Below are 17,576 nucleotides of genomic sequence, written 5' to 3' on the forward strand. Positions count from 1 at the left end.
CCACCCTTTTTTGGTACACATTGCACCGAAGAAGTCCACGAGCTATCAGAAATGGGGTACACAACCCCTACATCCAACCACTTGATCACTTCTTTTTTACCACCTCTTGCATTGCCTCGTTCAGTCTTCTTTGATGCTCCAAGGAAGGTTTTGCATCATCCTCCAAGATAATTTTGTGCATACAGAATGCGGGGCTTATTCCCCGAATGTCATCCAAAGTCGATCCAATTGCCCTTTTTCGCCTTTGAAGCACTACCAAAGTGGCCTCAACCTGCATGTTAGTTAGACAAGAAGAAAGAATAATTGGTAAAGTAGAATTTGAGCCCAAGAACTCATACCTGAGGTGTGGAGGCAGTGGTTTCAACTCCAAAACAGGTGGCTCCTCAATTGATGGTTTTATTGGTGGAGTTTTCTGGTTTTCAAGATCCAAAGACAATTTTCTAGGCTCATAGGAATAAGAGTCCATCCCATGTAAGGCATTCACACACTATACTCTGCTTGCATCATCATTAACATCAAGATTTAATAGCACGGCCTTAAGGGGGTCCTCCACGTTGATCATAGCACTGGTGTCATCCGCAATCACAACTGTGACAAGGTCTACAAATGAGCACACCTTGGTGCTATTGGGTTGCTTCATAGATTTGCAAACATGAAAGACGACCTTTTCATCTCCCACTCGGAAAGTGAGCTCACCCCTTCAACATTAACGAATGCCTTCCTCGTCACAAGGAAAGGCCTCCCTAGAATGATAGGGACCTCATAGTCTACTTCACAGTCCAAAATCACAAAGTCGGCCGGTAATATGAATTTGTCCACCCGGACAAGCACGTCATCAATAATGCCCAAAGGTCGCTTCATCGATCGATCCGCCATTTGTAACCTTATGGAAGTCGGTTTAGGTTGCTCAATACCCAAAGTTTTGAAAACTGAGTAAGGCATCAGATTGATACTAGCTCCCAAGTCACATAAAGCCTTGGCAAAATCCGCATTCCCAATGGTGCAAGGAATGGTGAAAGCACCGGGATCTTCAAGCTTTGGGGCCATTGAATGTACTATAGCACTAACTTGGTGAGTCATCTTTATAGTTTCACAATCCATAGAACGCTTCTTTGTGACTAAGTCTTTCATGAATTTTGCATAGCCCGACATTTGTTCAAGTGCGTCCACCAAAGGCACATTAATAGATAAGCTCTTCATCATGTCAATGAACTTTTTAAACTAATTATCATTCGTTTGCTTCGCGATCCTTTGAGGATAAGGTGGAGGTGGCCTTGGCAAAGGTGCCTTGGCTTTAGGCACAACCGGCTCCAACATATCAATTATGTGTTCCCTAGACAGGTTCACATCATTTTGAATTTCCACCTCGACTTCTTGAATATCAATCCTCACTTCATTGTTCACATTTTCATCAGCCACATCTTCAACTACCAAAGGGACTTCGTCATCTTGTAACTCAACATCATCATCCACAACTTGCTTTTACTTAGAGGAATTCACATCACCGCCTCTCCCACTTCTTGTTGTAGCCGCCATAACATGATTGTTCCCACCCTTTGGGTTCACTACCGGATCACTTGGTAGAGCACCCTTCGGGCGAGTATTCAATGACTGAGAGATTTGGCCTAATTGCACCTCCAAATTTCGAATAGAGGTGTTGTGAGAAGCTAATTGTGCATCAGAATCTACATTCTTCTTCATCAACTGCTCGAACATCATTTCAATTATACTCATATCATTACCCGAAGAACTAGGACCTTGAGATGGAAATGGTAGTGGATTGGTCAGTTGTTGGTACATTGGGGGCCTTTGAAAGCCTTGCCCCTGGTTTCCTTGGTTTCCATTGTTCCATCCTCCTTGTTTATTGTTGCCACCCCAATTATTATTATTACCATTCCAATTCCCTTGATTGTTGTTCTAATTGCCCCAGTTGTTGTTTTGGTTGTTGTTCCCCCAATTACCATTATTTTGTTGTTGATTGCCTCAATTGCCTTGAGGTCTCCACTATTGTTGGTTGGAAGAGTTGCCCCATTGGCCTTGATAGTTATTTACATATTGAACCTCTTCACTTTGGTCATCATAACTATCATTTTGAAGCTCATCACATCCATCATCAAATTGCTCATAATTCCCTTAGTTTTGTTGCCTTTTTTGCCTTCTCTTGTTGATAAGCATATTAACACCCTCCATGGCATTCACTTGGCGAGGATTTTGGACTTGTTGCAACTGTGCCTTAGCCAATTGATTCATAGTAGTTGTCAACTCCACTATAGCTTGCCCATGGTCATGTAATTCGTTGTGCAAATGAATAATCGTAGGGTCACCTTGAGGCACATTGGCTCTACTTTGCCATGCAGAAGAAGTGTTGTCCATCTCATCAAGTACATCACATGCCTCATCATACGACAGCTTCATAAAGTTTCCTCCAGCAAGTTGGTTCACTATGCATTGATTTGTTGTATTGATGCCCCGGTAGAAAGTTTGTTGGATCATAGTGTTGGTCATACCATTGTTGGGGAATTCTTTCACCATCGTTCTATATCGCTCCCAAATCTCATGCAAAGGTTCCGTGGGCTCTTACTTGAAAGCCAATATCTCATCTCGAAGTGCTGCCATATGCCCAAGTGAAAAGAATTTAGCAATGAATGTATCCGCCAACTACTCCCAAGTTGTGATGGAATGGTTGGAAAGTCTCTCGAGCCAATTTAATGCCTTTCCCCGAAGAGAGAATGGGAAAATTCTCAACCTAAGATAATCCTCAGACACATTCGTCTGTTTGCTCCCCCAGCATGTATCCACGAACCCCTTGAGATGTTTGTAGGCATTTTGATCCGCAGCGCCCATGAAGTACCCACGCTGCTCAAGTAAGGTAAACATCACATTGGTTATCTGAAAGTTGCCCGCCCAGATTCTTGGTGGGATAATAGCACTTGCATAACCCTGGTTCGAAAGTACTCTGGGAACCACTCTTGGAGGTGGCGGAGGAGGGTCTGGAATATTGTCATTTGGATTAGCATTGGCATTGCGGCCTCTACCTTGTCCTTGAGGTACAAGAGGCACCTCATCTTGTTCAACATCATCTACCTCCTCCCCCGCAATCACATTTCCAAGAGGGTCATTTGCATTGTTCAATGCCATTTCAGTACCTGAGTAGTGACACAAACAAGTAGGTAACAAAGAAGGAAAGAAGAACAATACACAAAACTAACTAAATAGATATCCAAAACCGTTAGCTCCCTGGCAACGGCGCCAAAAAGTGATCGCGGCCTACTCCGCACTACTAATTATGTAGCGAAAGAGGGTCGGAGCAGCTTTTACCCGATTTTAGGTCGGGATCGATATCCACAGAGAGCTAGAAATGGAGTCGAGTATCTATCTAGTTTAGGATTGCGTATATGTTCCAAATTACACTTCTAATCATTTTTGGGGGTTTTCTTTATAATTCTACTTTTAACAAACTATAAATTGTAAATTAAGCTAAGAGTTAAATGCTACGGATTATTCAAATAGTTTAAAGGGCACTAGGGTAGTGACATCCGCCTAGGTGGTCAATTGACGGGTACTTGAGTCTAAGGCACAATTGACATGATTGGGGAGTATGATATAACCGTTGCACTACTTTACCCACTCTACACCTCTCGGTGGTTCAAGTGATTTTGCCCAATTGACTTTCTCAAGACCAATTGGGTATGCAAATTTGCACAAGCAACTTAGGGTTCAAGTCGGGTATTACTCTCTCGATGTTTAACCCTTTAATTAGGGCTATCAATCTCTTGAGTACGCCCAATTCCTGGTTGAATCAATTTCGGAGACTTAGACTCTCTTTCTCAAGAAGAGCCCTAATCAACTAAACACAAACTAGTGTTTGCAACCACTAATTTAGTAATTAACCATGAAATTAATCCAAATATCAAACACTCATAATCAATTTAGCCCTAAAATATAAGACCCATCAATTACCCATACTTGGGTTGAGCCACAACCCTAGCTATGGGGTCTAGCTACTCATATTCAAAGAAAAAAAACAAAAAACAGATGAATATAAACACATATTAACTAATTGCTAAGCTAAATACAATGATTCAATGATGAAATGTAGTTAAAGTTGCCCAAAATGACCAAGAAAAGTCGACCCACGAGCGTAGCTATGCTATTACAATATCTGATAACCTAAAATGGAAAAAGGTTCTATTTATACTAAGTTGAAAAATCTGGACAAAAATGCCCCTGCGGGGTTAGTGCGGACCACACAGAATGGACTGCGGCTGCACTAGGACTCTTGCCTTCAAATCCAGCTCCCTGAACTCAGGCTCCGCGGACCGCATAAAATGAACTGTGGCCGTTGTGGCTTCTAGTGCAGTCCGCACAAAGTGGACTGCGGACCGCATTGGCTTGAAAGCTCTAACTTTAACTTCTCTGAATCTTGGCTCTGCGAACCGCACAGAATGGTGCGTGGCCGCATGGACTCTAGTGCGGACCGCACTAAATCTAGTGCGGCCGCATTGCCTTTTAGCCTGAAAAACCTGCTCTCTAAACCTCTTAGTGCGGACCGCACAGAATGGTGTGCGGCCGCACTGGACCTATTTTGCTTGAACTTGTCTTGTCTTTGGCACTTATGTAGGTTTCACTCCTTTTGAGCTGATATTTGACATCTTGTCACTTTGTTGAACAAACCTGCAATCAAGCACAACTTATGAGCCTTTTGGGACTATTTTGTATGAATATTTAACCAAAGCATAAGCAAGAAGGAGTATAAAATGCATCAAAATCCCTAGTTATCAGGGCTTGAAGAGCGAATTCAAGGGTTGGAGGTGGAACTGTACGTATTGAACGAGCAAATGGATTCTTTGAAAGTGGAGTACGTACAACGACAGTCGCAACCTTCTAAATCTTATGCTACAGCTGATCCTGTCGTGCCTCGACGTCTATATGAGTTGTGGGTTCACGTCGAGGCTCAGCTCGATGTGTGTAAGGCTTTTCATATTGATGGGAGGGTATCTGAAGCGGAGCTCCGGGATGTACATGTCAAGGCTCGTGCGGCTCGTGAGGCATGTGGGTATGATCCTCTTACACCTGACGGAGGTGATATCAACTCTGATGATACGAACAGACTCGCCTCCGGCTCTTGGTACGAAGACGTGTATGCCACCAGGAATGATGTGTAGTATTTGTTTTGTACTTACTTTTTGCTTTGCGATTTTTATAAGGGCGTCTTTGAGCCCTTTGTAAAGAAATATTTTGAAACATATTTGTTGTGGATGGAGGTCATTTTGGTCGTACATCTCTGGGTCGTTTTCTTTATTTGATTATTGTGTTTGATGACTTCTGTCGTAGTTACATCGCTTCAATGCTTTGTTGAAATGCTAAACTTATTGTGTTGAGTTTAGTTGAACTCTTTTTGTTGGCAACAGCCTTAGCCGTAGGGATATTGCTTTCGAGTTGGCGCCGAAGTAGTATCCTTTCATAGTTCGAGTGATGTCGAACTTATTTCCCGTCGATGGCCTTAGCCATTAGGATGTTACTTTCGAGCTGGCGCCGAAGTAACATCCCGTCATAGTTCGAGTGATGTCGAACTCATTTTCCGTCGATGGCCTTAGCCATTGGGATGTTACTTTCGAGCTGGCGCTGAAGTAAGATCACATCGTGGTTTGAATGATGTCGAACTCGCTTTTCATCGGTGGCCTTAGCCATTGGGATGTTACTTTCGAGATGGCACCGAAGTAGTATCTTGTCGTAGTTCGAATAATGTTGAACTCGCTTTTTGTCGATGGCCTTAGCCATTGCGATGTTACTTTCAAACTGGCATCGAAGTAAGATCCAGTCGTGGTTTGAATGATGTCGAACTCGCTTTTCGTCGATGGCCTTAGCCATTGGGATATTACTTTCGATCTGGCGCCGAAGTAGTATCCTGTCGTAGTTCGAATGATGTTGAACTCACTTTTCGTTGATGGCCTTAGCCATTGCGATGTTACTTTCGAGCTGGCACCTAAGTAATATCCTGTCGTAGTTTGAATGATGTCGAACTCGCTTTTCGTCGGTGGCCTTAGCCATTGGGATGTTACTTTCGAGCTGGCGCCGAAGTAGTATCCCATCGTAGTTCGAGTGATGTCGAACTCGCTTTTCGTCGATGGCCTTAGCCATTGGGATGTTACTTTCGAGTTGGCGCCGAAGTAGTATCACGTCGTAGTTCGAGTGATGTCGAACTCGGTTTTTGTCGATGGCCTTAGCCATTGGGATGTTACTTTCGAGCTGGCGCCAAAGTAAGATCTCGTCGTAAGGGTGGCATTCTATTTTATTTGTTGGAGTGTCGTGGATGCCAGTTTCATTCTTGTATTGGAGATGTGTGTTGCTTTCGTATACATAGTGGAGTGATTTTATTCATATATCGGATATACATGTCGACTTCGTACATATAATGGAGATTATACCTAGTCCCTTCATTGCTCAGCCTGGAGATGTAATCGGTAGGCGGGGCACTGAACAATACTTCAAACCTCAAGACGTCCCCCTCGTCGCCTTATTAAAAACCTCCCCGATAAAACCCGATTGGGACAAAACCCGGGCGAAGGAAAAAGAGTACGACTTCGGGCAGCATCATTTTTCAGAAGTGGAAGTATTTGAGGTGGGTGACATTCCAGTTATTTTGCAATACTTTTCCTTCCATTGTTTCTAGCTGGAATGCTCTTTTACTTGTTGTTGCTGTGATTTTGTACGGCCCGTCCCAATTTATTCCCAGTTTCCCTTCATTCGGGTCCTTTGCTGCTTGCGTTTTGGCTTTTAGTACGTAGTCCCCGACTCTGAGTGGTCGTACTTTGGCCTTCTTGTTATAGTACCTTTCTACTTGTTTTTGGGCCACCATTCTTATGTGTGCCATATCCCTTCACTATTCGACCTCATCCAGGTCATGTAACCTGCTTTCGTCGTTGCTTGATCCGCTCTCATTGGAGTAACTCAGGCTAGGTTCCCCGGCCTCAACGGGTATGACTGCATCAGTGTCGTAGACCAGTGAATACGGCGTCTCACATGTTCTAGTCTTCGGCGTTGTGCGGTAGGCCCATAGCACCTTCGGTAGTTGTTCCGGCCATAGCCCTTTGGCGTCTTCAAGTTTTTTCTTTAATATATTTAATATTGTTTTATTGGAGGATTCTGCTTGACCGTTGCCGGTAGGATGATATGGTATGGAGAGTATCCGCTTGATGTACCATTTTTCGAAGAACTCAATCGTCTTTTTCCCGACAAACTGGGTCCGTTGTTGCAGCTGATTTCTTTAGGGATGCTGAAGCGGCATATGATGTTTTTCCAGATAAACGTGATGACTTTCTATTCGTGTATTTGAGCGAACGCACCTGCTTCCACCCATTTGGAAAAATTGTTAGTTAAAACCAAAATAAAGTGTACCTTACCTCGCCCTGCTGGGAGAGGCCCAGCGATATCCATCCCCATTTTATAAATGGCCATGGGGAGGTTACAGAGTACAGGAGTTCCCCTGCCTGGTGTATCAGAGGGGCATATTTTTGGCATTTCTCGCATTTCTTGATGTATTCTGCGGCCTCTTTTTTCATAGTGGGCCAGTAGTATCCTGCACGAATAAGACACCTAACAAGGGCTCAGTCACCGGTGTGGGCGCCACAGTGGCCTTCGTGTACCTCTTTGAGCACTCGCCTTGTCTGATTGGGTCCGAGGCATTTGGCTAACGGGTCGCCGAATGTTCTTTTATAAAAGGTCATGGCTTATGAGACTGTATCTGGCCGCTTGTATTCGGAGCTTTTTGGCTTCTTTATCTTGTGGGAGTGTTTCTTCCTGTAGATATGATATGATGCGATTATGCCAGTCCCAAGTTAAATTTATAGAATGTACCTCGGTTGGTCTATTGATGAGTGGAGAAGGGTAACCACGTTCTCCTTGGTGATGTTTATGGTTGCCTCTACCAGCTTGGCGAGACCATCTGCTTCGATGTTTTGTGCTCGGGGTATTTGGTCAAATCATCATTCGTCAAATTCCGGCAGTAGTTTGTGGATTTCAGTTTGGTATTTCTGCAACCTTTGTTCCTTAATTTGGAAAGTCTCAGTAACTTGGTTCACAACGAGTTAAGAGTCGCAGCGGAGGATGACTCGCCGAGCACCATACTTGAGGGTCAATTTTAATCCTGCAATTACGGCCTCATACTCAGCCTCGTTGTTAGTCATTTCAGGGAATCGTACGGATTGACGAATTACTTCGCCCGTTGGGACTTTGAGTACGAGTCCCAGTCCCGATCCCACCGCGTTAGACACACCATTGGTGTAGAGGACCCAGAGGTCGGATTGCTTAGATGAAGTGCGAAGCACTTCTTGCTTGACTTCGGGCAGTATCTCTGCACTGAAATCGGCGATGAAGTTGGTGAGCACTTGCGACTTTACCGTGGTTCGCGGTTGATATGTTATATCGTGCTTGCTCAGTTTTATGGCCCATTTGGCCAAATGATCTGATAACTCGGGTTTGTGAAGGCTACTCCTGAGAGGGAAGTTCGTCACCACCTTTATGGGGTGGTATTGAAAATATGGTCTAAGCTTTCGTGAAGCTACGACTAGTGCCAAAGCCATCTTTTCAAGGTAGGGGTACCTTGTTTCGGCGTCAATTAAGGTTTTGCTGATATAGTAAATTGAAGATTGCGTACCTTGGTTTTCTCGGACTAGAACTGCACTTACCGCGATTTCGGATATAGCCAGGTAGACTAGGAGGCACTCGCCTAGGTCGGCTTTGGCGAGTAAAGGTGGCGAAGACAAATAAGCTTTTAGTTTCCTTAGGGCGTCGACGTATTCTGCATTCCCCTGGAGCCCGTTGTCCTTCCTTAATACAGTAAAGAATTTATGGCACCTATCCGATGACCGTGAGATGAACCTTGACAGGGCTGATATCCGTTCCATTAATTTTTGTACCCGCTTCTTGCTGGTCAGTGTTTCGGGTATTCTTTCGATGGCCTTAATCTTTTCCGGGTTGACCTCGATGCCTCTTTGTGACATTAGGAAACCGAGGAACTTTCCCGAGCTTATGCCGAAGGCGCATTTTTTGGGGTTTAGTTTCATGTCATACCGTCTCAATATGTCGAAGGCTTCCTTCAGATGACCGATATGATCTTCTTTCCTCTTTGACTTAACCAGCATATCATCGATGTAGACTTCTATTATTTTACCAAGTTGGTTTTTGAACATTTTGGTGACTAATCTCTGATATGTCGCCCCCGCATTTTTTAGTCTGAACGACATCACTTTATAGCAATATGTTCCGTGGTGAGTGATGAAAGTGGTTTTTCCCTGGTCTTCTTCTTCCATGAGGATCTGGTTGTAACCCGAATAGGCATCCAAGAAGCTTAGCAACTCGTGTCCTGTTGTTGCGTCGATGAGCTGGTCGATGTGTGGCAATGGAAAAGAATCGTTCGAACATGCCTTGTTGAGGTCCGTGAAATCTACATACATCCGCCATTTTTCGTTTTTCTTTTTCACCATAACCCCATTGGCGACCCATTGAAGATATTTCGATTCTCGGACGGAGCCATTTGCGAGTAGCTTATCAACTTCTTCACTGACGGCCTCGTTGATTGCAGCATTGAACTTCCTTCTCATTTGCCACACCGGCGGATGTAGGGGGTCGACGTTTAGCTTGTGGGTAGCGATATCTTTTGGAATGCCTGGCATATCTGCATGGGAGAAGGCAAACAGATCGGCATGGTCAGTCAAGAACTTATGAAATATACCTGGTTCTGAAAGGTTATGCCCCATATAAGCCTTTTTTGTGCTGTAGTTTCCGTATAGCAGGACGGGATCAAGATTTTCTACCGTTGATTCGGATGCTTCCACGATGTCGGGGTCCTTGATAACGTCCGTTTGCATGTTAAGTTTGGCTCCCTACATTGCTGATTTTTATGCTTCCGCATTTGCTCCTTTGAGTTGTTAGGTGTGTGCGCAATCTTGGGTGATGCGATAGCATTCTTGTGCGGTACAGTGCTCCCCTCGAATGCTGAATATTCCCCATGGGATAGGAAACTTGATCACTTGATAGAGACTGGAAGGGACCGCTCGCATGGCATGTATCCACGGGAGCCCTATGATGGCATTGTAAGTTGTTTCCTAGTTCATGACGTGAAATGTCATTTCCAGGGTAACTCCTCTGACTAGGACGGGTAGCACTATTTCTTCAGAAGTCTGTTCAATTGCATTATTAAAACCTATTAGCATTATACAACGCGATATTATTTTATCTTCGAGTGTCATTTGCACGAGGACTCGAGGATGGATAATACACGCACCGCTCCCATCATCTACCATTATTCTTTTTACATCAATATAGGCGATACGTAAAGTGATAACAAGAGCATCATAGTGAGGGAAAGACAAACCGTCAGTATCTGACTTGTCGAAGATGATACTATCTTCGAGGTCATCATACCGTTCGTGAGCGATTGATCGTTTGAGTTTATGTGTGGTGGTGAACTTGACATGATTGATCACTACGCCATCGCCCCCGTCGATGATCATTTGTATGGTGCGAGCGGGAGAAGGTGGTTTTGGAGGTCCTTAGGGTTGTTCGCGTCCGCGGGCAAAGTTAGTCCGTCCTCGATTGCTCAGCAGCTCCTTCAGGTGACCCTGGTTTAGCATTTGTACTACTTCCTGTCGTAGTCCTATGCAATCTTTGGTTTTATGACCCCTTTCTTGGTGAAATTCGCAGAAAGCGCTTGACTTCCGAGTGTTGGGGTCTGACCTCATCTTTTGCGGCCATTGCACCTTTGGGCCGAGTTTCTCTAGGGTGTACACTAATTCTGAAGGAGAAACACAGAAATTATGAGCGGATAGAAGTGGAGGCATACCTTTCTCGTGTCGATATGGTGTTGTGTGTTTAGGAAGAGCATCCATACGTTATGGTGGAGGCGGGGCCGACGTCCTGATGTAGGGTTGATGATTTTCCTGGCTGGAACGGGGCCCCAACTGATCTCTTTGACCATCATTGTGACGATCTTTCCTTGCTTCAGTTTGGAGTAACGTCAACCGTTGGGTAGAGCCATTTAGATCGTCCCCGTCGGCTCGTACCTCGGCATAGTAGGCGTTATGGATTTCTTCCCAAGTAGTTGGAGGGTATTTCGTGAGCCTGCTTAGCAGTTTTCTTGTTGCCCTCGACCTGTTTTTGTTTAATCTGTTGTGGAAGGCTGCTACTGCCATTCCTTCTGATACATTCGGCAAGCTCATTCTCACCCTGTTGAACCGAGCCAAGAAGTCCTTGAGTCCCTCGCCGTGTATCTATCTTATGGCAAATATATCATTTACCCTAGCCTATGCCTTTTTGGCTCCAGTATGGGCGGTAATGAATTTGTCCGCCATTTCCTCGAATGTTGCTATCGAGCATGATGGTAGTTGAGATTACCATGTCAAGGCTCTCCCTGTTAAGGTTTCGTCGAACTTTTTCAACAGCACTGATGGTACCTGTTCTTTTGAGAGATCGTTGCCTTATATGGCTGTAACGTAGTAGATGATGTGGTCTTCTGGATCGGTAGTACCATCATATATCTTTAAGTAAGGCGGCATTTTGAAGGTCTTTGGAATGGTGTACGGGACCGCTTCTTCACTGTATGGTTGCTCGATGAATCGCCCAACATCGCGTTTTGGCAGCAACTTTGGAGCGCCTGGTATTTTGTCAACTCTCTCTTGGTGTTCTTTCATTTGGTCACAGAGTGCCTTATTCTCATTTTCCATCTCCTCCATTTTCTTGAAAACGACTACAAGCGTATCATTGCCTGCGTTATTAGCAACATAAGTGTTACCTGTACGGGGGGCATCTTGCCCACCCTCGTTTATCGTGACATATGCATGTGTCACATTCCTATCATCCCTTTGGGTGGGATTATCAAGGATGGTGTTTAGAGCACTTGTTAGCCATTCTTCCAACAGTCTTCTTACTACCGATGGTCCCTCTCCTGTTGCAGATGTGGAGGCTTCCCTTTTGCGTGAAGCAATCATGTTCCCGTATGGGAGAGGTGAAGTGTCTCCCCCAAGTGTGATGTTTGGTGTTTCATTTTCGTGATCCTCTCTGCTATCTTCGTTGATGGTGTCTAGGAGGTTGGCTGTGACGCCTACTATGGCTTTTAGCCTTGCATCTCCTTTCCCTGTCATTGTTGGCTTGTACCAAGCTCGGAAGAATTGATTATGCCTTTCAGGAGTCTAGATGAAACTATAATCTTAGCTAAAGAAATCCCCACAGACGGCGCCAAATTATTTGACCCAAAAGATACTAAACCCTTTTTGGTTAAATTAATTAAAGAAGATAAAAGGGTAAATCTCAGCCAAGTGTAATAAACTCCAGAATGAAAGACATGAGGGATGAACAAGGTAAATAGTATTGATTGATCTCGTGGAACAGATGAATTAAGTGTGTGAAAAATGATCACCAAGAATGTTGAGTGAATATTACAATGGAAGTTCTTCGTCCCAAAAAAGTCCCCTTTACAAGGTTTTTTCCTCACTATATATAAGGGACAACCCCCTTCTAAACACTAAAAGACATATCATAGGGAATATTCAAAGGTATATTCCTAATGCCCCCTACTAGGCCTACACTACTGCAAAAGTCATACACCCTTTGTCCGATGTCGGTCATCGTCGTCCTCCACAGGACGTCATACTGTGAAGACCTCATCGTTTGTCGTATTTGACAGTAGTTGTGGTCGACCAAATTTGGACCCATACAGGTAGCTCGAAATGCCTCTCCACTAACGGTTAAAAAACTACTAATATGACAAAAACCATCTTAAAAGATTAAGTAGGATTGAAACGCAATATATATTGCAACACTAGATACAAGTCCCTACATACTCGCATCTAGACCGGTGCATAATTTGGTAAATACTGAATTACCGTATCGAAACCAAAAATTTTGGTATTCGGTATGTTATTTGGTTTAAGTTTAAAAAAATGGTATTAGGTAGGAGTGGCAAACGGGCAGGTCGCGTCGGATATGGTTCAGGTCAAAAACAAGTAATGACAAAACGGATAAATTATTCGACCTGACCCATATTTAATACGGATAAAAAACAGGTTAATCGGCGGATAATATGGGTAACCATATTATCCATGACTTCTTGCATATGATCACTTTTGGGAGAATTCTTAGTCTTCCTAACTTGAGGAACCCTCAATTTGAGGTTTTACAAATGTAAAAGTTAGACTTATTGGTTACCCATTGGTTATCCATTTTCTAAATGGATAATATGGTTCTTATCCATATTTGATCCGTTTTTAAATAGTTCATTATCCAACCCATTTTTTAGCGGATAATATGGGTGGTTAGATATTTTCTTTTAACCATTTTGCCACCCCTAATCTTAGTTATGATATTTGGTATTTTAAAATGAAATACCGAAATATCGATACCGTATTGAAATATATAAATATATTATATTACACAATACACATTTTATTAATTATAACATAAATATAAGAAATTTAAAATTTTATTTTCTTTTATTCTCTAAGTTCATCAATTAACTCTAAACAAGTAACAAGATATTTCTCTAAGTTTTCTCTCTCTAGGTTGGTATTTACGAGTTTTGGACAAAACTTTTGTCAACAAACTTTTTTAGTTTTGTACTTTTGAGTACTTTAATTAAGAATATTGTCGTCTATGATTCTATGCACTAGTTAGTATTCAAACTGAATAAACCGAAGTTACCGAATCGAATAAACCGAAATCGAAAGTAGAAAAAGCCAATGCATACCGAATTTAATTAGGTACGCTATTGGTATAGTATTTTATGAAACCGAATACCGAAAATACCGAATTGAAATATTTAAATACCGTACCATATCGACCGACGAACACCGCTACTCGCAACTAAGTTGATAAAATAAACTAAAACTTTGACGTTGCAACCAACTATTGAACAATATGTAAGTGGATAATTAGGACTAGTAGAGAAAGTAAAGACCCTTTCGGGCATGGAAACAATTTCACTATTAGCAAATACTGAATTTCAATTTCTCTTTGGCCATGAATAGTTGTAAATTGAATTTTACAATATTTAATGTTCAAGCGAAATATTAAAATACTTATTAGAGGATATATTTGAAATTAAGTGGTGATTTCTACTCACAAAATTTTCAATTTTTACAATTCTTTTTCCTAATTGTAGTTATTAATTGCTAAATTATAAGATATAGTATCTCAAATGAAGTGTTGATTTTCACTTAAAATCTTCAATTCTTATAAAAAGGTTTCTTAAGTGAAGTTATTTTTTAAACATAAGCTCAACTTCAAAAAAAAAAAATTCAAATTCAATTTTTGCGTCAAATACTATTTTATTAAGGGGACTCTTGGATTATCGGACCATTAACCCGGGTACAGAACAGATCAGTAGCAAAAGCCCAAAACCCTAAAAACCGTCCACCATATAAAATCATCCCTTTCATTTTTAGGGTTTCTCCTTCTTCATTTTGCTTATAGCCTTCAAGCTCAGTCGCCACCCATCCCACCACCTGTTCGACAAAATGTCGCAAGAATCACTAGTACTCCGTGGCACAATGAGGGCCCACACTGACTGGGTCACAGCCATCGCCACCCCAGTTGACAACTCCGATATGATCGTCACATCCTCACGTGACAAATCCATCATCGTTTGGTCACTCACGAAAGACGGCCCACAATACGGCGTCCCCCGCCGCCGCCTCACAGGCCATGGACACTTCGTTCAAGACGTCGTCCTTTCATCCGACGGCATGTTCGCTCTTTCCGGATCTTGGGACGGTGAGCTCCGTTTGTGGGATCTTCAAGCTGGAACAACCGCCCGTCGTTTCGTCGGACACACTAAGGATGTTTTGTCCGTAGCATTTTCTGCTGATAACCGTCAGATCGTGTCAGCATCCCGTGATAAGAGCATCAGGCTTTGGAACACTTTGGGTGAGTGTAAGTACATTATTCAGGACGGAGATTCGCATTCTGATTGGGTCTCATGTGTTCGTTTCAGCCCGAATAATCTTCAGCCAACTATCGTATCCGGGTCGTGGGACAGGACTGTAAAAATATGGAACCTTACCAACTGTAAGCTCCGTGCTACGCTTGCTGGACACACTGGGTATGTGAATACCACGGCGGTGTCTCCTGATGGTTCTTTGTGTGCTAGTGGAGGAAAGGATGGAGTGATTTTGTTGTGGGATTTGGCTGAAGGGAAGAAATTGTACTCCCTTGAGTCGGGTTCTATTATTCACTCGCTTTGTTTTAGCCCAAATAGGTACTGGTTGTGTGCTGCCACTGAGTCGAGTATTAAGATTTGGGATTTGGAGAGCAAGACTATCGTGGATGATTTGAAAGTTGATCTGAAGCAAGAGAGTGAAATGTCTGCTGAGGGAACTGCTTCTGGCAAAAACAAGGTGGGTTTGATTTTTGTTTTCATTTTTTGCTTCAAGAATGTTACTTTTGGTTTATTGGATTGTGTTTTTGTATCAAATGAAGTTATTTGTTCTTTGAATGCGTTTATTGTGCATATTAGTTTTTGTTGTAGTGTATTATTGATATAGATGGAAATAGGTCTTTGTGAATGTTGTAGCAGTTCAAAGTCTAATTAGAGTAAAATAACTGTGTATTTAATAATTCTAGCTGTTCTAGCTCTCGGGAATTCATGGTATAGAATCCTCTACCCTGTTAGAAGTTATGTTAGTAATTGGAAGAGTATTTTCAACAGTATTTTATCATCTCTAATTTGTAACCTATGGCTCCCACTGTCTGTGTTTCTTTTGCGGTTTCTACCATACTTTTCTACTCGTATAGTCTGTTGTTAGTAGCACAAATGAGAAGCCTTAATATATGGGATGATTGTAGCTATTCTTAGTTTCAAGTTTATAACTTTCTATTTCTATCGTTTGGTGGGACCTGATTTTCATAAGGATTGAAGTTATACGCAATGACAGTATAAAGATTTCTTTTACGCTATTAGTGTATTTTGGCCTGTTATATAATCTTGCTTTCCATTTTTTTAAGATTGCCAATTAATATTTGTATAGAGAATTACCTGCAATTACGTTTTAAGTGATATGATAGTGTAAAAGTGCTTTTTACACCTTCAGTATGTAGAACTTGTACTCTTTTTATAATTATTTTGTGATGCCCTTGGACCTAATCTTTGTGATGATGTCGTGATTCCCAGATTTGTTAGTTCAAATATTATCAATGTTGAAATAAGTTGTGAATGTAGCTAACCTCATTGTATCTCCATCTTCCAGGTCATATACTGCACTAGTTTGGGCTGGAGTGCTGATGGAAGCACACTTTTCAGTGGATACACAGATGGCTTGATTAGAGTGTGGGGTATTGGCCGTTATTAGGATAAAACAAATAGCACCATTTGGCCTGAATTTCGTTTAGATGAAATCTAAATGTTGGAAGAATTATGTCGGATTCTCTGTGTTTTCACTTTTCATGGCTGTGAGGCCTTTTCTGTTACAGTTTTGGATTTTATTTACGCATGTTATATTGGGTGTAGATCCAAGAAGCTCTTTTGCCTAGTCTTATGAGTAATTTTATGTTTTCTTCTGTGTTTTTCTATCTTACAGATCTTCAGTTTGTTTATGATTTTATGAGGATATATACATCTTGAATTCTCTTTATACTCCTTTTTGTCCTCGTTTTTCTTGGTGTTGGGGGTCATCTATACTCCTGCACGTATTTATCAGTTTGCCAGAGTAAATAGCTTATCGTTCCCTTTGTTTGACTGTGCAAGAAGAGTTGGGTCATATACTCCCGTTGTTTTATTCCCAATTGTCACTTGCAAGTTGACATATGGTATCTAGAGAAAGTTCTTGAGTTTATTCTGAAATGTAACTTCTATAAAAGCATATTTGAGGATGCACTCAATTTGTCGAAGTTATTTATTTGTTTTTGCTATAGAGCTTTGCCAATTTTGATATCATACAAGTTCGTGCTATATTAACATTACATGATATATGTTGGCATTGTGATGTCTATCCGAACACTTGCAGGTTGGCAAGGTGCCAAGTTTCTTATCAGCCAGCGATTAGATAGAATCAACTTAAATATGAAATACAACTATTATAATTTGCTACAGGCACCTTTAATGATCATAAATGTAATTGCCTCCATATCTTTATGTTAAGTATTTGGAAATCCACTTGTACTAATGGCTACTGTCCACGAATGCAGGATTTACTTTATGTAAAATCATCTTCCATTTTCAACAAAATCTTATGTTCTTATAAAATTAGTAGATGTGAGATATACAAATGTTCTTTTCCTAGTTGTGATTTGTGAAAGTGTTACTTGAGTTCAATTTAATTCACAAAAGTTACTGATATAGTTCACAAGAACATTGATAACTTAAAGGGAAGAATTTACTATGCTTTTATCAAAATCATAGGTCAATAATCAGTATCAGCATAGGGATTGAGAATGTCTATTGTCTAAATTGATGAGTAAGTTTAATTTTATTCACAAAGTTGGAAGAAAGTATGATTTTCACCTCTTTAAAATAAACACGAATTTGCTCTGCACTGGCATGTTTCTTACTAGAGAGTGAAAAAATGATAGTTAAAATTTTTTAATTG

General features: G+C 41.7%; 1 protein-coding gene across 1 annotated transcript; it reads left to right on the plus strand.

Moving 5' to 3' along the window:
* Window positions 1-14,436: 14,436 nt before the first annotated feature.
* On the plus strand, window positions 14,437-16,622 carry LOC107772203 (small ribosomal subunit protein RACK1). Its single transcript, XM_016591695.2, has 2 exons — window positions 14,437-15,389; window positions 16,239-16,622. Exons 1-2 carry the CDS (start codon window positions 14,511-14,513, stop codon window positions 16,338-16,340), a joined length of 981 nt encoding a protein of 326 aa, XP_016447181.1. The 5' UTR covers window positions 14,437-14,510; the 3' UTR covers window positions 16,341-16,622.
* Window positions 16,623-17,576: the final 954 nt, after the last annotated feature.

Source organism: Nicotiana tabacum, chromosome 20, assembly GCF_000715075.1.
Source record: "Nicotiana tabacum cultivar K326 chromosome 20, ASM71507v2, whole genome shotgun sequence".
NCBI lineage: Eukaryota > Viridiplantae > Streptophyta > Magnoliopsida > Solanales > Solanaceae > Nicotiana > Nicotiana tabacum.

Bases quoted from the DNA above. Each gene is read 5' to 3' on its own strand.
- LOC107772203 (XM_016591695.2), top strand. From the start codon at position 14,511: ATGTCGCAAGAATCACTAGTACTCCGTGGCACAATGAGGGCCCACACT. The intron at 15,390-16,238 runs GTGGGTTTGATT...TCCATCTTCCAG, and splicing joins CTGCTTCTGGCAAAAACAAG to GTCATATACTGCACTAGTTT.